The sequence below is a fragment of the Sus scrofa genome, chromosome 9 (genome assembly GCF_000003025.6).
Source record: "Sus scrofa isolate TJ Tabasco breed Duroc chromosome 9, Sscrofa11.1, whole genome shotgun sequence".
In the NCBI taxonomy this organism is placed as follows: domain Eukaryota; kingdom Metazoa; phylum Chordata; class Mammalia; order Artiodactyla; family Suidae; genus Sus; species Sus scrofa.
The window spans coordinates 93,391,421-93,417,848 of NC_010451.4; the positions used below are offsets into that span (position 1 = coordinate 93,391,421).

General features: G+C 45.1%; 2 protein-coding genes across 13 annotated transcripts in view; one reads left to right on the top strand and one right to left on the bottom strand.

The window, feature by feature from the left end:
• Positions 2,275–25,214, top strand: TMEM243 (transmembrane protein 243). Of its 3 annotated transcripts, none has more exons than XM_003130210.5 (5): positions 2,275–2,502; positions 2,982–3,263; positions 21,778–21,828; positions 22,833–22,937; positions 24,601–25,214. In XM_003130210.5, exons 2-5 carry the CDS (start codon positions 3,186–3,188, stop codon positions 24,721–24,723), a joined length of 357 nt encoding a protein of 118 aa, XP_003130258.1. In that variant the 5' UTR covers positions 2,275–2,502; positions 2,982–3,185; the 3' UTR covers positions 24,724–25,214. The 3 variants fall into 3 exon arrangements, with proteins under 3 accessions (XP_003130258.1, XP_005656764.1, XP_005656763.1); XM_005656707.3 differs by having other exon boundaries at positions 2,275–2,355; XM_005656706.3 differs by having other exon boundaries at positions 2,299–2,762.
• Positions 25,031–26,428, bottom strand: part of DMTF1 (cyclin D binding myb like transcription factor 1) — a 46,679-nt gene continuing 45,281 nt past the window's right edge. For 9 of the 10 annotated variants that reach the window (XR_002335875.1, XR_002335874.1, XM_003130208.5 and 6 more), the window contains one exon: positions 25,036–26,349. Coding sequence is in view for 8 of the 10 variants with exons in the window: in XM_003130208.5 (XP_003130256.1) it covers positions 26,240–26,349 (110 nt within the window). In the remaining 2 variants the exon portion in view is untranslated. Of the gene's footprint in view, positions 26,350–26,428 lie in introns of all 10 variants that reach the window. The other variant, XM_021063471.1, reaches the window with a different exon arrangement.

Here is a 26,428-nt window from a genome sequence, read left to right on the forward strand (position 1 = left end):
CATGGGGATTGGAATTTGAAGATAGAGATTGAGACTGCCAAGCAGTGGTGGGCACTGCAGTCATACAATCCATTTTCCCTGAGTTTAGCCCCCAAACCAAGCTAAAGTTATTGGTATGTTGAAATCTGGGGTGAGTAGTAGTCATGAGGAAGCTGGTTTTTAGGAAAAACAATGGCACAGAGGCTCTGAAAATTGATGAGACAAGAGAATAAGCAACTGAAGAGTGAGAGCTTCATTATCCAAGACTCCCCTTCCTCCTCATTTGCACCCAACACAAATATCTGATCTTTCCCGCCTGTCTTCTTGACTCTCCTTTCCACCTTGGCTAACTTATACCCCGCTTTGGGGTTTTGATTTAGAAGTCTCCCCAAGGGAAGTTGTCCCTGTCACCTGAATCTGGTGGGTGCCCTCCCATGAACCCCACAGCACCCCCCATAGAGTCCAGATCACATCACTCATTACCACTTAGGACAACTACCATTTGGATACTTCCTTGGTAGGTGTCTTAAAGCATCTCTATTAGATTAATTTTTTAAAAGAAATTGGTTAAAGTTAGATAATCTAGTTTCATCTATCATTATCATCTTCACTTTTTTTTGGCCACGCCAGCTGCATGCAGAAGTTCCTGGGCCAGGGATTGAACTTGAGTCACAGCAGTGACCTGAGCCATAGCAGTGACAACTCCAGATCCTTAAACACTAGGCCACCAGGGAACTCCTCATCTTCACTTTTTACACAGGAAGGCGCTCAAGAGAGGTTAGATTACTTTCCCAAGATCACATAGTTTGTAGATGGTGGGGGCATCAGGGTTTGAGGGCAGATGTGATCAACCTCAGAGCTTGTGCTGCTGGTCATGCCACTGTACCTTCTCCTTTCTCTGTATTGTAATCACATGTCTGCATCTGCTGCTCCAAACTCAACAATGTGACCTTGGCTGTCTCTGGATCACTTTATTTATTTATTTATTTATTTATGGCAAGAAAAAGATTTATAAAGATAGGACACTTGTGAGAGATGCAAGCAGGCAGGCACCTCTCTGGATTACTTTTTTTTTTTTTGTCTTTTCTAGGGTCAAACTCACAGCATAGGCTAGGGGTCTAATGGGAGCTGTAGCTGCGGGCCTATACCAGAGCCAGAGCAGCGCAGGATCTGAGCCGCATCTGTGACCTACACCACAGCTCACGGCAATGCTGAATCCTTAACCCACTGAGCAAGGCCAGGGATCGAACCCACAACCTCATGGTTCTTACTCGGATTCGTTAACCACTGAGCCACAATGGGAACTCCTGGATTACTTTAAAACTCTGGCGGTTGCCTGATACATAGCCTGTGCTCAAAAAGTATCTGTAAATGTGCAGTAAATGTGCTGCACAGTGAATGAATAAAATTATTTATTGGGCCAAACTGCTAATAGAGATGGTGCAAGATTGTGCAGCATTCCTCTTAGAACAAAAAGTCCCAAAGAGAAGATCATTTATAAAATACATAACTGCTAGATTAGATATATACACCATACCCATTTATATCCAGTGTTGTAAATTTCAAACCTATAGCTCTGTGGTTCTCCGTCCATCCCTTGTCCTAATCCGTTGTCCTAAACTCTAGAGGAACCACCGAGAATCTTTGCTTGGATTCCAAGTGTTACATGGCTCCACTGTTCCAACATGGTCTCTTCCTGCACACAAACGAAGTCAGAGCTCTTCTCAATGTAGGAGTTGTATTGTCCAAGCAACCTAGCATAGTTGCATTTGTTTCCCAGTACTATAAACGCCCCCAAATCCAGAGGGACGCTATGTTGCCTAGGAGGTAGAAGAAGAGGCTGACTGTCTGCACCTGTGCTTAGTTGGCATTATAACCAGCAGGATGAGTGGACAAGCATTACTGAAAGAAGCATTACTCCTCGACCGTTTGTCTCCACGACACAGGTTCCCTCTCACAAAACAAACATACAAACAACCCTAAACCATATTTATCAGCGATCCCCTTTCCGTCCTAGTTGTGAAAAGACTGAGGTGGTTAAAGCAGGCCGGTTGTTTTTGAGACGCTTTCAGCCCAGTGCAAGGCTATCTTCCGAAATGTGCTTTGCCCACGTGGGTCGCGCAGGCGCTAATTACTAAGAGGCTGAGAAACTGGGAGCCGAGGAGATAAGCGGGCCGGCGGGGAATGAACTGGCACCACTAGAAATAAAGCTCCGCGGCCAATGCGGCGTCTTGGCACGCGGGATTGGTGGCCTGGGCCGTGACGTGGCCTGGGCGGGCCAAGTCGGTTTGCGACAGTGGCCTTGGGGTCCCGGCCAGGGGAGCCGCACGTCCGCTCTCCGCGGGCCGGGCCGGTCACTTTCCCGCCGACGCCTCGGTACGGAGTTTCCGCGCGGGCGTGGACAGGGACCCGTGCTTTCCCGCGCGGCCAGGACTCCCCAGCGTGCGGGCGGCAGGGACGCCGAGGTTTGGCCTGCCGGCGCAAGGCGGATCCGAGAGAGTGGCCCATTTGAGCCGGGCCAAGGTGGGATCCCCTCCTCCTGCTCCGAAAGCGCGAGGGGAGCGCGCCGGCCCGCGGGTACATGCAATCCTCGAGCGGGGATCCGAATCGCTCCGCGCTGCCGCGATCTGAACGCGCAGCGCTGCGGGAGGGGACGCAGAGCCCTGGGCTCTGCTCCCGCAGCTTCACTTCTCCGGCAGTTGGGGAGAGAGGGTTGGGGCGGGGCGGAGGGCTTGTAAGGGTTTCTCCCAGAAAAACTTTTTTCCCCCGCTGAGCCTGAAGAGGTACGTGCTCACGGGAACATTTAGAAAGCACGGGAAATTACCGTGCCACTGGGAGGGGTGGCGAAGAAAGAGAAGCGGGTAGCCCGGGGAAGCCCATTCGCTCCGCCCGCTGCGGCACGAGCCAGGCTGACCCTGGGCTGAGATTTGGGGAAGCGGGCGGGGCGGGGAGGCTGGCCCGTCGGCCACGCGGTGTTTGTTTCCTTTCACTTCCTGCGGCAGCTGCTGAAGATGAAGAGCGGAGCGGGGCTCAGGCTGAGCTGCCTTATCCCGTGGGTCTGAGCGCCCACCCCCGCCGCCGCCGGGACTGCGGCCCCCTGGGCTTCGGCAATGAGCGCTCGGTGACTGCGACTCGTGGACCCGGGACTTCGGGAGGCAATGCTGGTTCGGCTTTGAGTGCCTTGGGGACAGCGAATAAACCCTAAAATGGAGGACTTTTCTACCAGGACCTACGGCACCAGTGGCCTGGACAACAGACCTCTGTTCGGAGAGACGTCGGCCAAGGTGAGTGCGGCCTGGGTGCCTGTGTCTGTGTCTGTCCGCCCTCCGGCCTGGAGCCTTTCTGGGACGTTCTGCGGCCCCTGAAGGCACTTGTAGCAAGAAAAGAGCTGCTGATTCTTCAACATCAGTTCAGTCCCTCTCTAGGTACTTGCTCTGTTCCTCGCCTCCTTTGGGACAGGGTTGCGCAAGAGCCTTGAGGGCTGGGGTGGAGAAAAGTTTAGAAAGTTCTCGTCTGTGCGGGGCACGGTGGGGGGATGGGTGTGCTTCTTGGGTGTGCGGAAGCGGCCCGCCCCCCGGGCAGGTAGTTGGGTGTTTGCACATCCGCCGTGCAGGTGGAGTGCTGCTCTTCTGAGAGGCTTCACATTTGCGCCTGAGGCCTCTGTAAGAGCCCTGGAGAGGTGCTTCTGATTGTGTTTATGTAGAAGCCTTAAGGGTTTACTGCTGAGGCAGCCTGGCAGAGAAGAGGACAGGCGTGAAATGGGATTTCTTTGATGGGGCTCCATTACAGGAAGTGATCAAAGGGTCTCAGACCCAAACAAGCTAATAGTATGTTATTTTAGGCTTTTAAAAAGTATCACGTCTTCTTACAAGCTTAATCATGTGATGTCCTGGGCCAGGAATTGAAGAGAGCTACTTTCCTGTCCCCGGCATTAACTTTTTGTGTCATTGGGGCAAGATAAGCCTGTTCAGGTATTTTTGTTTTTTGTTTTCCCCCCACTCAGAAAGTGGCATTGGTGATTTTTGACCCCTGACAAAGTGCTTTCAGGCTCTCAAAAAGGAGGGCACATATGGAGTCCGGAACTTCTTGGGTTTCTGGGCTCTGGCAGGGACCTCTTTAGGAGAAAGGATAGGGAACTTGTGCACCAGACAGCCTGGAGCGGAACCCTGAATTTGGAAGCTGCCAGGAGACTACTACTTTATTGTTATTTTAAAATTACATGTGGATTTTTTTTTCTTTTTTCTTTTCTTTTTTTTTTTTTTTTTTGTCTTTTTTCTTTTTCTAGGGCCGCTCCCGCAGCATATGGAGGTTCCTAGGCTAGGGGTCCAATCGGAGCTGTAGCCACCGGCCTACACCACAGCAACAGGAGATCCGAGCTGAGTCTGCAACCTACACTACAGCTCACGGCAACGCCAGATTCTTAACCCACTGAGCAAGACCAGGGATTGAACCTGCAACCTCATGGTTCCTAGTCAGATTCGTTAACCACTGTGCCACAACGGGAACTCTGGATTTTTTTTTTGTTTTCAAAGTGTTGTTTTGAGAAAATGTTTTAAGCTTGATGCTCCTTGTTTATTCTGTGGCTTTGCGTAATCCCCGCCCCCAGTGCACCTGGTTTGAGAAGCCTGGCTCTGGTCCAGTAGATAGATAGCCCTATTTCTGCAAACATATTGAGCATTATGTGATAGGCCCAGGGGGTCCAGGGAGTCCAGGTAGTTGGGGGAATATGTAAGCAAGTGTGATGCAGTTGGATCTGTGCTAGAACAGGGGCGTAGGGGGGCATGTTGGAGTACCGAAGAGAAAGTGCTCACTTTGGTAAGCTGGGGAAAGGTCTGAGAGGACGGATTCTCCATTCAGAGTGTCTGGTAGCCTTTGGCTTTCAGATATGAATGCCCCTAAATTGGGGTTTGACTAGAAGAGGATTTGGGACCTGGAGAGGAGAGGCAGCATGCTGCTTGAAGGGGTAGGATCTAGGACACCTGGCTGCCCAGCTGTCCTGAGAGCGAAGAGGTTCTCTGTCTCCCCTGTATACTATGGTGCACAGATTGGGGTTCTGGATGACGGAAACCTCTCACCGCCTTTAACCTCTGAGTACTGAGGTCGATGGCTTGGAAAGGAACTTGTTGATTTAGAGAGACACTTAGTGATGTTTTCCAACTCACTTGGGCTGAAATGGTCACTGACTATATTTCCTATTGCTTCTGATCCAACTGAAACCCATCTGAGAACTTGACTATTGCAGGTATATCCCTGTTGGTTGCTTATTATTTAATCCAAGAGTATACACCCCCAGCATTACTAGGCCATTCTAGGCCTCATAACAATAAAATCAACTACTAAGAAGAAAAAAAAAATAATAATATATATTTCCATATTTCTCAGAATTGCTCCCTTTAGCTTCCTCTGCGAGCCTAACAGAATGATTGGATGTAGAGAAATTGTGCAGAATGGAGAAAGGAGACCTCTGATCTGAGATCTTATCATGTTTTGTATGAACTGAGGTGGCAGATCTAAAGGAGAGGCATTGTCTTTTGTGATAGGAAATGATTTTATTTGGGGACCTAAAGTGGGCAAGACACAGGAATGGGGCTTCAATAGTGAAAGAGTACGACACACTGCATTGGAGCTATTTCCATGGAACAGTCACTGCCAGGGCAGGATGGGGACCCTGGGAGACCCTTCACTGGCCCTGTGTGAGTGTGTTCCCAGTATGCTCCATTTCAGACACCAGGAAGCTGGACACAACAGCCACCTTACAGTGGAAACAATATGAACAGACTATGCTTCTGAGGAGACAATCCAGAAAAGCCCACTTCCTGTCCTAGTCTGAGGGATCTTCTGAGCTTTTAGTAATCATACTTGCCTTTTAAAGATTTATCATAGTCCCTCAATTTTATTTTAGTTTTTTATTGAAGTATTATTGATTTGCAATGTGTTAATTTCTACTGTACAGCAGAGTGATTCAGTTATACATACATACACCTTTTTAAAAAAATGTTCTTTTCCATTATCATCATAGGACATTGAATATAGTTCTCTGTGCTAAACAGTAGGGCCTTGTTGTTTGTCCCCTCCTGTATCATAGCTTACATCTGCTCACCCCAACCTCCCAGTCATCCCTCCTCCAAACCCTTCTCCCTTAGCAACCACAGTTTGTTCTCTAGGTCTGTATTTCTGTTTCACAAATAGGTTCTTTTGTGCCATAATTTAGATTCCACATATAAGTGATATTGTATGGTATTTGTCTTTCTCTTTTTGACTTAGTATGAGAATCTTTAGTTGTCTCCATGTTGCTGCAAATGGCATTATTTCATTCTTTTTTATGGCTGAGTAGTATTCCATTGTAAATATGACCCACATCTTCTTTATTCATTCATCTATTGGTGGACCTTGAGGTTGTTAAAATTTTTTTTTTTTTTTTTTGTCTTTTTGCTATTTCTTTAGCATGTTGTTTAGGAATAACATTGCAGATACAGCCACGGAGTAAAAGGCAAAGCAAAACAGTTTTCCATCGTTGCATAACCATCTAAGGAATAATAGAAGAAAAAGGGGAAGCTCTTCCTTCCTTGAAATCTTTGGAATTACATATTGCTAGATGAGCCATCTTATCAATCCTGGTCAGAGTATCCAGTTGCTTTTCTCATCTGCTTTTATCTATCCCCAGTTGTGGGATGTACTACATCTCTTTGAGAGGAAAAACAAATGGTGGCATCGGTGCCACAATAATACGTTGTACCTGAGGTTTCTGAGCCTGTGGTGTTGCTTAGTATTTTCTGAAGGAGCAATATCTATAGAAATGTAATGTGAGCCACTTAGATGATTTTAAATGTCATAGTAGCTATATATTTTAAAAGTATACATGGATGCAGTTAATTTTAATAATGTACTTTATTTAATTTCCATACATCCAAAATACTATCACTTCAATATGTAATCAAATACGATCATTTCAGTATGTAATTAGTGTGAATTCTTTTATTTGTACTAAGCCTTTGTAATCCAGGGTGTATTTTCACTTAGTAGCCCATCTTAATTCAGACTAGCCGCATTTCAGGTGCTCAGTTTCCATCCATAGCTGGTCCTACTGTATTGGACAGTGCAGTTCTTAAAGCAAGTGAGTTATGTTGGTTTTGTGGCCCTGTTTGTGAAACATTTTTCTTTTCTTTTTATTGAAGTGTAGTTGATTTACAATGTTGTGTTAGTGTCAGGTGTACAGCAAAGTGAGTCAGTTATATATACACATATATCCATTCTTTCTTAGCTTTTTTTTCCCATATAGGTTATTAACAGAATTATTACAAAATATTGAGTATAGTTTGAAACATTTTTTTTGTTTTGTTTTGTTTTTTTTTTTTTTGGTTCCATCCACAGCATGCCGAAGTTCCCCGGCCAGGGATTGAACCCACACCACACTTGTGACCCAAGCTGCTGCAGCGACAACTCCAAATCCTTAAACTTCTGGGTCACAAGGGAACTTTCTGAAACATTTTTCTTTACTGTGAGACTTCCCAGAAACTTTTTTTTTTTTTTGTCTTTTTACCTTTTCTATGGCCTCTCCTATGGCATATGGAGGTTCCCAGGCTAGGGGTCCAGTCGGAGCTACAGCTGCTGGCCTACGCCAGAGCCACAGCAACACCAGATCCGAGCCACATCTGCGACCTACACCACAGCTCATGGCAATGCCAGATCCTTAACCCACTGAGCAAGGCCAGGAATCAAACCCAAACCTCACGGTTCCTAGTCAGATTCATTAACTACTGAGCCATGACTGGAACTCCCCCAGAACCTTTAATGTGTTAATTTGCACTGAGCCTCTAGTTGGAATGGGGCGGGGTAAGTCTTGCTTCCTGTGCTATTTTGGTGGCTGGCCTTTTAGCGCTGGCGCAATCAGAGCCCTTACTCCATTCTTATCCTGTACCCCCCACCCCTACCCCCCAGCACACAGCATGCCTGAGCCAGGTGTCTACAGAACCCCCTTCGGGGAGTGTGGTTCTAGGAGTCTCTGTCTCCTGATCCTCCCTTACTAGTGTGAGCTCAAACTTAGAGATGTTCCCTCCTTTCTTGCCCACAGCTGCCTTTAAAAGTTCACTTTTGGGGAGTTCCTGTTGTGGCTCAGCAGTTAAGGAATCTGACTAGGATCCATGACGCAGCTCGATTCCTGAGCTCGCTCAATGGGTTAAGGATCTGGAGTTGCCATGAGCTGTGGTGTAGGTTGTAGGCGCAGCTCAGATCTGGCATTGCTGTGGCTGTGGTGTAGCCAGCAGCTGTAGCTCCAATTCGACTTCTAGCCTGGGAACCTCCATATGCTGCAGGTGTGGCCCTAGAAAGCAAAAAAAAAAAAAAGTTTTTTGGATGGTACACAGTTGGCCCTCTTTCTGTCTGAGTAAAGGAAGGCATTAAGTTATCCTCAGGGCTTGTGAGTTGATTTGCCAGCTGTCTGGCAAATCATCTGAAATCAGTTTCAGCTAGTGGATCTGTGAGCCTAGCAGGGAAAGGGAGGATGGTTCTCTCTGGGGAAGAAAGCCACCTAGCATCCCCCAGCTGGTGCCCCTGGCCAAGGGAGAAATATTGCACTGTGGGGAATGAGACATAAGCCCGTTCCTGGAGTGGACTCTTGTGTTCATTTTTTTTCACTGATAATGCAGTAAGCAATTCATTCTCTAAGAAGGGTGGGGACAATTCTGGCCCCTTTATTCCTACTTGGATTCGTTGTAAGAAAAGTGAGTGAAGTTGGAGGAAGGTGCATACACTGGACTCAGACCATATGGGGGGTGGGGTACTTTCTGTGTAGGAGGCAAGTTAGTGAGCCCTCAGACTCAGGTCCTTGGTTCCAAAGGCTAAAGTTCCATGTACTAAAGCATTTTTACTGCATCTTTCCCTGCTCTCCCTGCAAAATTTATAAATAAATAAATACAGAAGTTCCCATGTTGGCTCAGTGGTTAATGAATCTGACTAGGAACTGTGAGGTTGCAGGTTTGATCCCTGGCCTTGCTCAGTGGGTTAAGGATCTGGTGTTGCCGTGAGCTGTGGTGTAGGTCACAGATGCAGCTTGGATCCTGTGTTGCTGTGGCTCTGGCATAGGCCGGCAGCTACAGCTCCGATTAGACCCCTAGCCTAGTAATCTCCATATGTTGTGGGAGCGGCCCTAGAAAAGGCAAAAAGCCAAAAAAAAATTTAAAAATAAAAAATAAAAAAAATAAGTACAAGTGGTGAGAATCAAGGTCTCTTGATGACCTGTAGTTGAATTTATACACTTCAAACTTAGAGCATTGGCTTCTGCAAATAATAGTGTGAAATTAGAGTGTTCCTTCTTGCCTTTTGGGAGGATAGAGGCAGGGGTTGTTGCTTAGTTAAGAACAAAGATGTGGTTAAAATTGTTCTGTCTGCCTATGACCCCTCCCATGGCTATACCTGTGGCATACGGAAGTTCCTGGACTAGGGGTCAAATCCAAGCTGCACCTGCTGGGTTATGCTGCATCTATGCTGCAGCTTGTGGCAACACTGGGTCCTTAACCCACTGATCAAGGCCAGGAACTGAACTCGTATCCTCAGGGAGACAATGGTGGGTCCTTAATCCACTGAGCCATAATGGGAACTCCTAGCCCCTTTCCTTTTGACAGAACATCCAGGTGATTCTCTGAGCACAACTCCTGTCTCCCTCAAAGCGGAGCTCCACTGCCCCCTACCTCTCATCCTGCCTGCCAAACCACTCTTAGTTGCTGTTAGAATGATAGATGCAAGGACTTTTTTCTTTTCTGCTATAATAACTACCCCCACCCCACCCCAACACCCAGACCCAGAGGACTGGGAATATTTGTGGTTTTTTGTTTGTTTGTTTTCAGAAAACTATTCAGAGGATACTGGTGCATGGGGAGGGCTGACACCCCCTGGTCTTACCCATCCATATTCTGTGGAGCCTGGTCCAGGAGGCCACCTCTCCCCAGACCCCTTTCTTTGAGCTCTCTCCCTGCTCTTGGCAAGTGCTCTCCTTTCTGTAGCACCCTCTCATCTTCAAGTCTCTGAATCCTGTTCAGTCTCATTTCCCACCTTAGAACCTTCTTTATGACTCAGTTGAGTTCATGCTTCTCTCCTATGAGCCGGGTAGTCAGAGGGGCCCCCTGGTACTTCCTCCTTGTTCTGTGAGGGATTTGTATAGATCAGACCAGAGTCTAATAAACATCTTGAGGGTAGGAGCCAGTTGCCTTACTTCTTCAGCCTTTTTAGCACTCAGCACAGTGCCTTACCCAGCTCTTGATTTTATGTATATTAAGTTTTTTTTAATTGAAGTATAGTTGGTGTACAATATTATATGTTACAACTATACAGTATAGTGATTCACAGTTTTTAAAGGTTATATTCCATTTACGGTTATTATAAAATATTCGCTTTATTCCCCTGTTATGCAGTACATCCTTGTAGCTTATTTTTTTATTTTTTTGTCTTTTGTTGTTGTTGTTGTTGTTGTTGCTATTTCTTGGGCCGCTCCCACGGCATATGGAGGTTCCCAGGCTAGGGGTCTCATCGGAGCTGTAGCCACCGGCCTACGCCAGAGCCACAGCAACGCAGGATCTGAGCCGCATCTGCAACCTACACCACAGCTCACGGCAACGCCAGATCGTAAACCCACTGAGCAAGGGCAGGGACCGAACCCGCAACCTCATGGTTCCTAGTCGGATTCGTTAACCACTGCACCACGACGGGAACTCCTTTGTAGCTTATTTTATACCTGATAGTTGGTACCTCTTAATCCCCTACCACTCTGCTGCCCCTCCCCCCTTCCCTCTCCCTGCTGGTGAGCACCAGTTTGTTCTCAGTGTCCATGAATCTGCTTCTTTTTTTGTTATATTCTTAAGTTTGTTAAGTTTTAAGTGAACTGAGCCTTTGGCATCACCACAATGTAACCTGGTTTCTTGGGACATCCTGAACCTTCTGTAGAAGAGGGCTGGTGTTCAGAGACTTGGAACGCTGGATGCAAAACAGGAAGCAGTGCTTCAGGCTCTCATGCAGTTAAGGGCACGTGAGCTTCAACGAAGAAACTAACAGTAAATAAAATACAATACAGTATAAGAAACTTAAACCGAGGCCTGGTCTCTTAGACGCTGATTGCCGAGTTTTTCTCCCTGGAGGCATGGTTTTTGCAGCTCTATGGTAATAGGCTGAACCTACTAAATTGAGTCATTTTCTTAGGGTCAGTCCCTAGTCCTATGGATGTTATACTCATATCATGCATGTAGCGGTATAATGACCATACTTTCTTTGCTGCTGTGGGGACACGTGGGTTGACAGACATAAGTGTCCCCATGGGAAGATGGACTGCATTTGAAACGGGGGCCAGGTTCTGGGGTTCACCCAACTCCCACTTATCCCTGAGGACCTAATTTCATGGGTGAGATGCCTCATTAGGTGTGGTAGAAATAGTACTAGTACCACATTGGCAGCCACTTAGCAACTCTCTGCTAAGTGTCACCAGGATCTAGGGCTGTATATGTATTGTCTCCAAATCCTTACAGCTGCCCTGTGTGTTTGACCGTTGTGCAAATACAGATTTATTTGTACAAATGTGGAAACTTCAGCCTCAGAGTTAGATGACTTATCCAAGGCCATGGACAGGCATGTGTCAGGAGGATAAACATAAGTCAGGCCTGTTGGGCCCCTGGCTTCCTTGTCCCTGCTCTGTGCCTCCCACTTGGAAGGTCAGAGCACCTAAAAATCCAGCACTTCCTGTGGTTCCAACTCTGAGGATCATTTTGTCTCTTAAACATGTGAACTAGGTTTGTTTCCTGTTTTTACCATGATCTCTTTTGCCCCACTTCAATGAAAGTAATAGATTTCAAGTACGCATAGCCATGAGGAGGGGAATGTGGCAGGATGGGTGTGATGGAAAGATGCTTCAGACTGAATCTGTTAAATGAGGGAAGCGTTTAAAAGCAGCCCTACATTTGCTCTCTCTGGAGGGGCACGAGGGCAGAGGTGGGTGTTCCAAGCGCTGGGCGGCCTTGGAGGTCCTGGTGCATTTGAGAGCTTGAGGGAGGGGTCAGCAGGTGTGGGTGTGTGAGTCTCAGAGGCTTTGCTGGTGCGGCCTTTGCTTCAGGTTCTCCACAGAGTCTCAGATCTGCAGCCCCCGTGGTCGGAGCTCAGAGTTACCAGGGAGGCCCGTGAGCCGCTGCTTCCATCTTCGCCCACTGGCCCTAGGGTTGCCTCTGGCCACAGCACAAGGGGGGGCTCCTGCCCTTTCAGGGCCCTGAGGCTCTGGGGGAACTGAGTAAACCCACTGGCAAGGCCCAAGGTCTCTTGCTTCCGCTGAGCCCAAACCTGCCCCCATGTTTCATGTCCTCTCAATGTGTCTATTCCTAGACGGCTGCCCTTAGGCTGCTGACTGGGCCATTTCCAGAGCTTTCCTGACAACACATTTTCCACTGCCACTTGGAAGGAGTAAAGAACATTGATTTTGAGAATTGGCCTTTGATTTCTGGCATTGGGCCATTGAGGTTTGACAGAGAAATATAACACTTTGACGTAAAATTGTAGGACACGGGTCAAGGGCCTGAATCACTCAGCTGAAGTAACAATGGTAGGAAGTGGGGCCCCTTGTATGTTTAAAACAAGCTGATTAAATTGCTTTTCTTCTCTCCGCCTCACAAGAGAAGGTAATCACTGTCTTCGTGACCTGAAGATCTTGTGGCTAGGAGGATTAACATGGGGTTGAGCCCTTTAGCGAAAGGAGGAGCAGAGGGCCCGGGAGCACAGACGAAGGGGATCATTCTACTGGGGATATCAGGTCAGAGGGCTTCTGAGTCTGAGACCTTGAAGCGGGAGTTTTGACAGGAGGATGTGACTGGGAAGCCCACACAGGAGATCCCTCTGTGTCAAAAGGGTGGGAGAGGGTCAGAGTACTGAGTGTATTGTGAGAAGACTCTTGAACTTGGGAGGAAGGGTCGGAGGAAGGGCTGGGCTAGGGGAAGAGCCTCGAATGCTGTGCTGAGTGCAGGATTCTTCTGGAGGCTGTAGGTTGTTGAGTGTGCCTGTGTGTATTCTTTGATTCAGTGATTAATCATGTGCATACTGCATCCCAGGAAATGAGCTGTGTGGTGGAGAGCGTGTCTTTCCTTATGGAGCATATATGTACTGCGAGGAAAATGGAAAGGCATGAAACAAATTCTTGTTCCTCCCTCTCTGTTACTTGTCAAGCTTCCGTCATCCTAACCTTCTTTTTTTTCTTCTAGTTTCCAAGCTCACTTCTGTCTCAGAGCCTTTGCACTTGCTATACTGCCTTGTTTTCAATACACTTCTTTCAGATCCTTGTCTGTCTCATTCCTTTTTCTTAAAAAGGTCCCTGCTCAAATATCTCAGAAGGATTCCTTGGCCTCCTTTTTAAAAATAGCCCCCTACCTCCACCTTGGTCACTCTTCATTTACCCGCTTTTATTTCCTTTCTAACTTCTTCACACTTAGCATGTAAAAATGGTGGAGAATGGATGCTGAACATCAAGTTGGTTGGGTAGAAGGGATCAGAAGTGATGTTGGAGAGTTGAGATTTGGGGACCAGAGATGAACTGTATGAGGGAGAGATTGAGGTGAGGGCAGAGATAACTGACCAGGCCAGGGAGTGGGTGCAGAATTGGCAGAGGAGCAGGCTCTTCTTCAGGCTGGTCCTCTTCAGGCTGGAAGGGATGGAAATAGGGGGAGGGGAGTTTTCTTTTCTTCCTTGGCATCTTTTTTAGCAAGGTTGTCTGCTGATGGATAGGCTTCAAGAGTGAGATTGGGGGAGTTCTTGTTGTGGCTCAGCAGAAATGAATCTGACTATCATCCGTGAGGATGCAGGTTTGACCCCTGGCTCAGTGGAGCCCACATTGCCATGAGCTTTGGTGTAGGTCACAGACAGGGCTCAGATCCTGAGCTGCTGTGGCTGTGGTGTAGGCCAGTGGCTCCAGTTCTGATTCAACCTCTAGCCTGGGATCCTCCTTATGCGGCAGGTGCAGCCCTAAAAAGAAAAAAAAAAAAAAAGTGAGATTGGGGAACTGAGCTGAGGTGCAGCTTCAGGCCACTTTCTGGAGAGAGACAGAGATAACCTAAAATAAAAGTCCAGGAAAAGACTCAGTGCTCAACTGAAGACAGGAATTTGTAGTAAACCATTTGTTTGATTTTCCGGCTGCTATATGAATATCTGATGTATGCTGGGCACACATAAGAGGTTAGCAGAGGGCAGTGACCAGTGTCGCCATCTATTGGTGTAGTGGCACCTTTGTCCCTTCAGAAGAAGGTTCCCCACTAGGCAGTGGCAGCTCCTGCTGCCACATGGCTGGGCTTTGTGGTAGGCGGAGGTGCCCCTGCCTCTGGGGGAATGCACAGGCCCGTGCGAGGATGCACAGCTTGGGCAATGCAGAACTGGGCTGGATTTCAGTCACATGCACTGGCCCAGAATCCACCAGTGAACAAGGAGGATGTGGCTCTCATCCTCCCAGTCCTTACAGTGTGGAGGAGGAGACAGATGAGTAAACGGCCTGGTGCAGGCCAGAGAGTTTAAAGGCCTCACAACAAGGCTTAGTGCCAGAACCTAGACGTGGTTGAGGGTTTAGGGCTGACTAGGGACTAGGTTTTCAAAGCATCAAGAGCAGATGAACACATCTGTCAGGGAGGCTCCAGGCATTTCTGACACTGCTGGCTTCTGGTCAGGGATGGTCGGGAGGCCCTCCGTTAGGGCTTTGGTGTAACAGACAGGGAATGATCAGTCAGTGGATGAGGGTGAGGACCAGGCTCAGGGGCAGTGGAGGAGAGGGTCAGAGGCGAGGGATTTGGCAGAGAGGGTGCCGAAATAATTCTGGTGGCTGAGAAGAGGAAGGGAAGAGTTGGCATGAGAATGCCAGGGCATAATCTTAAGAATAGAGGATGTCTTAGTCTGTTTGGGCTGCCATGACAAAATACCACACTTAGAAACTTTTCTTTGTCCCCTCACCTGCAGGAAGGGGTAGGGAGCTCTCTGGGGCCCCTCTTATAAAGGCACTTACTCTGCTCGGGAGGACTCCACACTCATGACCTATGCACATCCTAAAGGCCCTCCCCCCTACCTGTTGTCACATTAGCCATTAGTATTTCAACAGGTGAATTCTGGGGGGACACAAGCATTCAGACCAGAGCAGAGGTTATCACTGCAATTGACATCTCAGTCGGGCCTTCGGAGCAGGAAGTGCCCCGCCCCACCCACTCCATCTTGGCCCTGTGAGCCTGGGATGAGTATGTGGGTAGCACAGGCTCTCTTGGGGACCACGTGGACAGACGGAGGCAGCAAGGGAAAGCTGGGCATTGGAGAGCCCTGCGTGTGGTCCTGGAAGCAGTTGGCTCCCATGGAACAGGTTTCAGGCGATGGGGTGGCTGCCTGGGGACTTGAGGGTGTGGGGGTGAAGGTTGACCTGAGTGTACTTGGGGAGAGGTGGGGTCCCAAAGGCCGCTTGGGATGTCGTCGGAGATGGACTTGGATAGAGTCGCAGAGAAAGCAGGAGGTAACACAGAAGTGGAATTTTCCGTCTGCCCTGACCTCTCCTAGATCCCCTCTCTCTAGACCGTGGAAGGGAGAGGCCTGGTGGCCTTGTCATCTGGGTTTTCTTTTCCTGCTTTCTGTTTCCCGGGGCTTCTTGCTGGGAGTGGCGAGCCGCACCGCAGAAGGACCGATTCCTGGGCAGGAACCCCTGTTATGCCTCTGAAACCAGTGCTTGGTGCTTCCCTGGCAGGAAATGAGTAATGAGGCTTTTGTCCTCAGGCTGAGAGATGGCCCTTGGTGGACTACGGGTATTTCTGTGGGGTGGTTGGCTCTGAGCCTGGGAGGCACCATCAGGGTTGGGCCTCCTGGAGCCCCTGCAGGAATGTTGCGTGTCTGTCCTGGAGCAGCAAGGCCACGGGCTAACCACAAGCTGAGGCTTCAGGCCCTGGATGAGTGGTGAGTGGCCTCTATGGTGAGTGGCCAGCTCTGAGGAAAATACTGTCGGCAGCTTCCATTCATGATTCTCTTGTTTAAACAACATTCACAGAGCGCTGGCTGGCCAGGAGCACACCAGGCTCCAGGCTACCTTACCGATGGTTTATTAACTGCCAGTCCTAAAGGAGGACACAGGCCATGTGTACACAAGTGTGAAGTCTGGACTATGGGACCTGGGGGCCCAGACAGGGACATCTCATATCCTGAGAGGTGCCCGAGGATGCTGCCTAGAAAGGATTTACAGGGGAGGCATGTTTGAGTTGAGCTCTGAAGGGTGAGCAGTTAAATTGGGTGTGTGGCATTTTAGCCATCCCACTTCTCACCCCACATCTCACACTTTTGGGGACATGATGCCTGCAGCTATCTTTATGGGTCAGTATAAAAAATAGTCATGTACGAAGTAGCTGTATTTTCTGTGTCCTGGTATTTGCACAGACTCATGCAACGAACTCTTCTTAGACCTGGGAGAAGTTTGCCTCTTATTAGAGGATCATTAGGATCCAGCGGGCTCACTGTCATTAGTGAAACCCATTGTACTTCTTACTTGGCTGCCAGGAACTAACATTCAAACCTAACTCAGAAGAGTTTTCTTTCCTTTTTTTAGGGCCACACCCACGGCATGTGGACGTTCCCGGGCTAGAGGTCTAATCAGAGCTGCAGCTGCTGGCCTATGCCACAGCCACAGCAACGGGAGATCGGAGCCGCATCTGAGACCTACACCACAGCTCATGGCAATGCCAGATTCTTAACCCACTGAGCGAGGCCAGGGGATCCAAATAGCATCCTTAAGGATACTGGTCGGATTCATTATTGCTGAGCCACGACGTGAAGTCCTGAAAAGTTTTCTTTAGTCAGACTTTTTCTTATAAATCCTTTTACTCCTTCTTTGCATTCCCCAGATTCCTTTAGAAATTTTGCCTTGCGCTTTTTATTGTTCCTTGAATGGGTTAGGATTTTGCTCTCATAGCACAAGTTTTAGATGCATTTTGAAAGCAGGCAAAACAATAAATTACTGTAGAAATGGAAGATTGAGTATGATTTTATGTGTTAGCATTCCCAGCTGTCTAGAGCCAGAATGTTTCCAGGTTGCTGAGGACAAATACTGTTGGTAATTTGGATGTTCCCAGAACCTTCATTACCACCTGAGCATTTGAAATGAGTTTGGGGTTCCCAATCTTGTATCAGGATGCCGGCTTATGACCAAGGAAGTTGAGGGGGCTCCTCTACTTTTTGATTGATGGGGGATAGGCCTTCTACTCTGGCCCAGGTGCTGTCTAAAGCCAATGATCCAGAACTATAAATCCTTAAACCTGGAAGGGACCAGATATTAGCCTAATCTTCTCATTTAATAGACCCCAGTGGGTTAAGGGGTCCTTTTGAAGTCACCCAGCTAGCCAGAGGCAGAACTGAGATGAGAACCTTGGTCTTTTAGCTCTAATTTTAGGGTCTGTATGTATTAGTCTAAGGCTTCTTAGACCTTTTTTTTTGGCCACACCCATGGCATGTGGAAGTTCCCAGGCCAGCGATGGAGTCTGAGCACTGAGAATGCCAAATCTTTAACTGCTAGACCACCAGAGAACTCCTAAGTTTCTTAGAGCCTTTGACCCTGCCTCGTTAGGCTTGCGTTTTACAAAGAGCTCTGGAGAGGACACCTTGGGCAGATGGGCCTAGTTATCCACTGATAGATGGAGACAACATATTCCTTACTGCCTCACTGGGCTACCTTCTTCCACCCCAGGCACAAATGCCCTGTATGCTCAGCTGTCTTTTCCTCCTCCCCCATTTCAAAGGAAGACAGAGATGTGCCTCTTTTGGACTCAGGCTTCTCTCTCCACCTGTGCACCGCGTCCCAGCCCCCTTGCCCTGGGGAATTTGTGAGTTTCCTTCTTCCTGAGGTACCTTTTCTTTCCTCTTCAATCAATGGATCATCCTTCTTCTGATGTGACTTTGTCTGATATTCTCTCCCTCATTGTTCAATGATATACCTCATTGCCTTTCTCCCTCCTGCTCTCTTGAGCTCTGCATCATGTAAACTTCTGGAGTTAGAGGTGGTTTTATTTGTGGTTGTATTTGCATCTGGGATATAGTAGATACTTAAAAAAAAAAACTTTATTGAGATAACTGAGGTGATATTTAAGTGACAAAAATGAATAGATTCGGTAATATATGCAGAATCCTTCTCAAAACTTTGTTTTTGTCTATTTTTATGTTCATATGCTCATAGATATATGCATGCATGTGAGTTAAGACTGTCTTTCAACCTGTTGCTGTGGGAAAGACATCTCATTCTCTTTCCTGTCCTTTCTGCATGTCAGGATCAAAGCTGGTTCTCATCCTGCTGAGTTTCCTTGGGGAGCAGAAAAAGTAAGCAACAGTATAAGGTGTAAAGCTCTGGTAGGGAGAAGAGTTCTGTTAGATGGAAATAGGGCAATAACAAAACTGGGGAGGAGATAGCTAGTTTTTGTGGGAAATAGAATAACTGAGTAATAGAAACTAGCTTTTGAAATAGAGATAAACCGAGTTTCAGTTCATTCCATAAACAGCAAATCTAAATGTAATATTTCTATTTTCTCCATGTGCTCTACTTCTGATTTCTAGCATATTAGCTCTAACGCTGCCCTTTGAAATGCTAATTAACGAGTGGTTTAATTATTCTCTATTTGTTCTATATTTGGAGACTGGGAGCAGGGAGAGCTGGTAAAGCCCTGAAAAGTCATCTCTGGGCCCAGGAAGGGGTCTCTATCCTATGATTTGAACTTATCAGTATTCAAAGTGGTTTATTAAAAAAATGCTTTTTGGAGTTCCCGCTATGGCACAACGGAGTCAGTGGCACTATGGGAGCACTGGGATGCAGGTTTGATCCCTGGCCCGGCACAGTGGGTTAAGGATCCGGTATTGCTGCAGCTGTGGCTTAGGTCACAACTGCGCCTCAGATCTGATCCCTGGCCCAGGAACTCCATGTGATGCCAAGCGGCCAAAAAAGAAAAAGGAAAATAAAAAGGTTTTATATTTGGTCACGCTGGCAGCAGGCAGAAGTTCCCAGCCAGGGATTGAACCCATGCCATAGCTGTCACCAGAGCCATAGCAGTGACAATGCCAGATCCTTAACCTGGTAGGCCATCAGGGAACTCCCCAAATGGTTTAGTTTAGACTCTAAACTTTAGAGCATGCTTCACAAAGTTAAATGTGCACACAGATCACCTAAGGATCTTGTTAAAATGCAGATTCTGATTCAGTAGGTCTGGGGCAAGGCCCAAGATTCGGCATTTCTTACAGGTCTCAGGTGAGGCCAGTGCTGCTGGGCCACAACCACTCTGTGTAGTAAGAGTTTAGAAGAAAGTGGGAGGTTTTCTGAAGATAACTGTTATTTACTTTGGCCTGGATTCATTGTTCCTTTGATAGCAGAAGGCCTGAAGCAAAGGCCTTGGCTTGGAGAAAGGAGACCCTTTGAGAAACACTTCTGCCATATTCTAAGTAGTTTGTCCCATCTTGGGAGTCCCACGGAGACTGAGTTGTAATAATAGAATAACTGATATTCATGAAAATGACTTGGGATTCTAGACAGTGAACTGTCTGGAAGGCAAGCATGGGGTAGTCATTAAAGTTGAGATACATTTTCATGAATAATTGAAACCAGCTAGGCTTCTATGGATATGTTCAATAGTCTGAAAAAGTCACTTATGAGGAAATCTTCATTCCTGAAAGATAAACACTTTACTGTAGTATTTTGCTAATAGGCTTTCTGGGGTGCTCTTTACAATTTGATGGGTTTGTCTAAACCAGCAGTTAACATGCTAGGCTGCTGCTCCAGTGAAAAGTATAAATGCAGTCTGCTCTGTTGCAGTAAATCCTGTTTCCATCGCTTATGGGTATTGCGATTTTTGGACAAGTTCTCAATTGCCCTGAGCCGTGTTGCCACCTGTGGGATAGTCATTATACCATTTCATCCTGGGAATCTTTAGATGCAAACGCCTTTGGCATACTTTTACTGTGTGTCACCAGGTTCACGCTCCCCATTTTGATCCTGGTTGGAAACTTGCGGTGCCATTTGGAGAATAGTGATTCTTGCTGGCTACTTCTCACTCAAGTCTTTTCACCAGCTTCTTTCTATTCGTAAGAGCTCTTGTGAGGTATGCAGGCCTTTATAAACTTTTGCAAATCCCTGGAGGTCATAAGGAGATGGGTGCAAATATTCTTGACTTCTAAGAATAGATCGGAAAAGTTGGGTTGAAACCTTTTTACAAGGCAAAAATAATGGGGTTCATATGGATTGTCTGTAAATACTCTGTAACACACACACACACTCTCTCTCTCTCTCTCTCTCTCTCTCTAACTTGTCTTGTGTGGAAACAAGTTAATAGTGACCAGTGATTTGTTTCTGAATCTCTTTGCTATCAATGGTACATAATCTTTTTTGTGCTGTGTAGCCTTCTGTACCTGAGGTAGTGATAAGATCTATTCTGAGTCCTCCAGTTTAGAAAGAGAGTTCGCTGGAGTTCCTTCCTTTGTCTTGTGTAAATCTGAATTGCAGTGGCCTTGGTCTGGAGTGTGGTTTGTCCCTGGTGAGATCAGGCACACCAGATACAATACTTGGCTTTCCTTACTCTTCCCTTCCAGCTTTGCCTGCCTGACTCTTAACTTTGGATTCTTATTTTTAGAAGCAGGTAACTTGGAAATGTGTGGCTGCTCTCTGCATGTTCCTGTGTCCTTCCCATCTCTGAGCTTTTTTGTTTATTGGCTGCTCAAATTCCATATCCTGCTGTTCTTTGTTCACTTTACCAAAATAGCCTCTAAGGCTGATTCATTAAAGACTTCAGCTTTGACTTTTCAGGACTAAGATTACTTGATATTCTCCTTGGCTTTAAAGTAGTGTTTCCTAATCAGGTCTTAAAGCCTTACCACCTTCTTCTGCAAGCTCTGTAAATAACTCCTACCAACCTAATATATATATATATATATATATATATATATATATATCACAGTATTAGCATGTATGACTATTTATATAAAATATTAACTTTTTAGTTCCTAGAACTGAAATTCTATCTAACCAGTGACCCTGATTTAGGAATCTTGTTTCAAAGCTGCCTCTAACTTTCTCTATGACTTTAACCAAATAATTTAACCATATTCATGGGACTTAAATTTACCTTAACCTGAAAAATTAGGATTGGATTAGATCAGTTTTCCAAGCCATTCTTCATCTGAGGCTGAGATGGGAATAAGAGGAAAGCTCAATGGGTAGGACCCCAGGCTCCTCATTCACATGATTCTATGTTTCTCTATGTATTAAAGACTTTTGCTATTAAATGAATTTGAAAACCACTGGGCTAGATGGTCGGAGATGGCCTCCAGCTTGGACATTCTAGGGTCCGTTCTAGCAGTACCATTTATTAGATTACATTAGACACCTAGTATCACAAATAGGTCCAAACTCGTGATGGCTCTTGACAACACCTCGTCTTGTTCCTGATTCCTCCCTGCAAGGCTCTGGGCTGGCCATCCCAGTTGCTTCTGCTCAGTTCCAGCAGCAGGTGGACTATTTATTAGCCTCCCTTCCTCCTCCAGTCATTACCAATTTTCTGAAGAACTTAATGTGAAAATATCCTGTCCCATTAAGAAATCTGCTCCAGTTAGTTGTCCACCCTCCCAAAAATACCATTTCTACTCTGGTGGCTCATACACGCCCAGCTTCTCTTGGAGTTTCTGTAAAGTTCAGCGGGGCAGGTCCTGGTCCCTCCATTCTAAAACACCACAGTGCCTAGCATTGTACCTTCTGAAAGTGCCATGGGTTTATCATATGGCTCAAAAGACTCTTTTCTCTTTCAGGATCGAATCATCAATTTAGTTGTCGGCAGCTTAACATCCTTATTGATTCTAGTAAGTATCTTTATTTTGCATCTCACTCAGTCTCTTAAGCCAGAGTTTTGAAAACTTAAATATTATGGTTCAATCAACTCTCCAAAAATATATATATAAAAGGGGCCAGTACATGAGCATGTGAAGTAATTCAATCATAGCTAAATTAATGCTTTCAATTTTGTTATCACTTAAACAAAACTTCTTTCATTTCCACACTCACCGCCAAGTAGAATGTGAAATAGCACGTTTTCTGAGTTTGTCTAGTAAATCTGTTCTATGTCAGTGGCTACCAGTAACTCCCTTCTGTACATAACCCACAACCTCCCCATTACTGCTAATACCTTTCTTTTGTTCCCAAAGTACATTCATTATTATATTACCCTTTGGTTTTAAAAGACTATTTTAATTGTTCATCCTGTATAGTACAGCTTGATGCTATCTCAATAAAACAAAACAGAGCTACATTTCCCATAGTCTGGGAATGACATTTTTTTGGGCACATTTTCATTAAATCTCAGAGAATTTTAATGAAGTTTGTTTCCACGATTGTTTTAAAAGAATGGGTAAAATGTTATAGCTAAGGTAAAAAGAACTATAGGGTATTAGAAATCTTTTAGTATTTTTCATGTTAAACAAAACCTTTTTTTTCCCCTAGAGTATTCAAAATAAGACAAAAGGTTAGAATTTTTCCCAGTGTAGTCGTTAGTCCTGGGAATAAGGTTTAAATGCTAATCTTTCTTGATGAAGAGGTTATTTTGAATTTAGCTAGTTTTACTGCACTCTGGTGGTTTGTCTCCTCTCATAAAGGGGGAAAAGGTTAGAAAGATTAAGGACAAGTACTAAAAGAAATCACACAATTGAAGACATTTAAGTATTTCATTAAATACTAACATTCCAGAAGGCAGACCTGGTGATAGATAGCATTTTACAATGTGAAGTATTTTATATTACATTGCCTAGATGCCAGTCTAACCAAGTCTAAGAATTACTCCTGAGGCCTGACGTAATTTCTCTTTGTACAGGTAACGCTGATCAGTGCTTTTGTTTTCCCTCAACTACCTCCAAAACCACTGAATATATTTTTTGCGGTCTGCATCTCTTTGAGTAGTATTACTGCCTGCATACTTGTGAGTACTATTTAGAATTTAAATTGAGTATCCTTGAGGGCTAAAGGCTGCAGTGCCTAGGACAGGTACCCAGCCCTGGTGCATGCAAGGGTTATCTCTAATTCTGTCTTTGTGTTGAGCCCCGCCCCCTACAAAGATGATTCTCAGTATTAAATTGCAGGGGTTTTTTTTTTTGAATCTGAGTTTCCTTTTCTCCTAAATCCCAAAGTTGTAACCCTAACCAGAAACTCTGCTTTTTTTTTTATTACTCAAATGAATTTATCACATCTGTAGTTGTATAATGATCATAACAATCCAATTTCACAGGATCTCCATCCCATAACCCTCTGCTCTCTTGATAGCAAGAAAACAAGACTTAGGTTGCCAAAGATTTGATGTGATTTACTTGTCATCTTCCTTTAGTAACTACATCCAGAGCCCAACAGACTTTAGGAAATGTCATTATTCTTTATTTCTAATTACAGTATTAGTCTATTTTAATTTTTGAGCTGTCTCCACAAACAAAAAGTAACACTAAAATCTCTTGGGAAATCTCAAGCTACAGTTGTATCCTGTTCACAGAAGGTTCAATTTTACTACAAAGAAGCCTTTCTTTTAGGTAAAGAAGCAAAGATGGTAGTGGATCCCCTGTTGGGTATTTGCCAAGTGTTCAGTCATTCATTAGTTGGCTGCTGTTTCACTTCCCTTGAGGAGAGGCAGAATCCAAACAACAAACCCTTAAACACAGTTCTGTTGACTCACATAGGGCTTAAATCATAACAATGTACTTATCTGAGTTAAAATTAAACCAGGGGACATTTCCAAGCTTAAAGTTCGCCAATTCTGTATTCTTGTGACCTGATCTAAGAATGGGCCCATCCCACTTTGAGAGCCCTGGAAACAAAGCTACCAGAGACGCTGTCCTCCCCCTCCCAGCCTAACGCCAGATGTGAATACAGTGATCTGGCTTAAACCAAATATATGCATGTGTAAAGCCCTCTTTTGTGTTGGCAGTCTAAATCAGTTAAAGAAATTTAAAGCTGTCCTCCCTTCTAGTACCTAAAAGAGTTGTACCTTTTATTCAGATATATTTAAAATATCCCTAGAAGATATATATTCCTGGATGACCTGCCAAATGATTGGTGGACTCGTGCTTGAAACACTAAACAAAGTTAATTGAGAAAGTAGGAATAAGTATGATCTTGGATATGGAAACTCAGTTGGTACTACTTGATGAGAAAAGAATAAAATTTGGGAGTTCCCGTTGTGGCACAGTGGTTAAAGAATTTGACTAGGAACCATGAGGTTGCGGGTTTGGTCCCTGCCCTTGCTCAGTGGGTTAACGATCCGGCGTTGCCGTGAGCTGTGGTGTAGGTTGCAGACGCGGCTCGGATCCCGCGTTGCTGTGGCTCTGGTGTAGGCCAGTGGCTACAGCTCCGATTCGACCCCTAGCCTGGGAACCTCCATATGCTGCGGGAGCGGCCCAAAGAAATAGCAAAAAGACAAAAAAAAAAAAAAAAAAAAAAAAAAAAGAATAAAATTTGGCTGCATTAGCCTCATTTAGGGGGAAATAGTATGTAGATGAAATTGGTCACAATGGAAAAAGAATTAGTTGTATTTAAAATTTTGAATATTCAGTTTAAGTGCTATTACTTAAACTTTTATTTAATTCTTCTTCTTTTAGATTTACTGGTATCGACAAGGAGACTTAGAACCGAAATTTAGAAACCTAATTTACTATATCTTATTTTCTATCATCATGTTATGTATATGTGCAAATTTGTATTTCCATGATGTGGGAAAGTGAGGCTGCCAAGGAGAAATACTTACCAGGTCTCTTCAGAGCTCTATATTTGGACTTGACTAAGAGCTGGATAAGGTATGCTGAAGAATCTCTTGCAGAAGCCTGACACATGATTTTCATGTTAACTGTAAATCTAAATCCCCTCTTGCAGGGGAAACATATCCTAGATCAACTTGCTTTTTCTTTAAGGAGCTGGTGTTGCATTTAAACATTCCCCCTTAAAGCTCGAACGGCACAAGTCATTTTCACTTTTGAAATTAAAACTTTTTATAATGTAATTGCATGGCGAAAGGCTATGTAACAAACAATCTTGCATTTTAAGACAAATATTATTTTATTTCTGTTAAATTGAATATACAATTATTGTTCCCTAGGCAACCACTTTTGCTTATAACTACAATTTAATTTCACATTAACAAAACACAGACGGTGAAAAGACAACTTTGATTGTGTAGATCTAATTACAATAATAAATAAAATAATTTATACAAGTTTTTTTTTTTTTTTGTGACTTTTCTATAGGGGTCATATTCATTAAAGCCCTAGAGGCTAATTTTGGCTTAACCTTCGCTAGTACAGGAATGACTCTTGATTTGTTTCCTTTCATTACAGAAGTAAATTTTTTAAAAATTGCCTGCGGGAGAAGTTGTATCACATCCCCACCAGTTAATGCACTAAGTGAACGGCAAACTTTGATACTATACTCTCCTCAACTATTTCCTGGGCAATTTATATGTAAAACATGGGAGAAAAGGTCATGGTATAGGATAGGCAACTCTACTTCCTTTCTCATTTAGTTTTACTTCAAAGTGCTAACTTTGTAAACTGATGACAGTGGGTTCTGAGAGGGTGAAAACTCAGCTTCTGCTGAATTTTTGTTTTACTACTGTCACCCATAGTCCCTTTAAAAGTTATAAAAGAAACCTGTAGTGAATTTTCTTAACTCTTAATGCTTTCCTCTTTATCCGGCCCAAATCAGCTCCCACTGCCAGCAATGGGTAAAGCAAAAGTAACCACCACAAAATCACCTCAGGTCTCAAACTTCTTTAAAATGTGAATCTCTGTGGAGAAGTTCACTGGTAAGCTCTATACCATGTTGATGTGACTTCTCTGAAATATAAACAGGCCTACTAGAGACTGGTTAGAGGGCCGTATCTGGTCTTTAGAGATAAACCTTACTGCTTTAAAAACAGTAGTTAAGCTTTGGTGATCTTAAACTTTTCTCAGCTAAAGTGAATGAAATTCCCCGCTGACAAATAACACTAATCATTGAGATCTCTGCAGTTAAGACCCCGGTGCTCCACTCAGCAACACACTGTCAGAAGATTAGACCTCAGACGATATATTTAAAGGAGGTAAAAGGTCAGAGCAGCAACACTGTATGTGGCTTAAGCACTGTAGCTATTTAAAAGCCAGAGGAATGGTAAATTAAGCCTCTTGGGGTTGCTCTTACTTCTTTGGAGATGTTGTAATTGACAGTGTGGCTTCTTTGCCTGAACTACCTGTTTCTAAGAATTACCTAATGACAGTTTACCAAATCCTCAACATCTTTAGAGTCTTCTGAAACAGGACTGCCCAGTGATGATCCAATGATGTTTGATTCTTCTCGATGATGCTGGAGTATGGGATCTGTAATAAGTTAAATTTCAAGTTAAACACATATATCCTCTAATCCATGTCAAGAATTTGGAGTAATTCTCCCTCTACC

Excerpts from the sequence above, each read along its gene's own strand:
- TMEM243 (XM_003130210.5), top strand. The coding sequence starts at position 3,186 with ATGGAGGACTTTTCTACCAGGACCTACGGCACCAGTGGCCTGGACAAC. Across the intron at positions 3,264-21,777 it reads TCGGAGAGACGTCGGCCAAG|GATCGAATCATCAATTTAGT; the intron begins GTGAGTGCGGCC and ends TTTCTCTTTCAG. Across the intron at positions 21,829-22,832 it reads TAACATCCTTATTGATTCTA|GTAACGCTGATCAGTGCTTT; the intron begins GTAAGTATCTTT and ends CTCTTTGTACAG.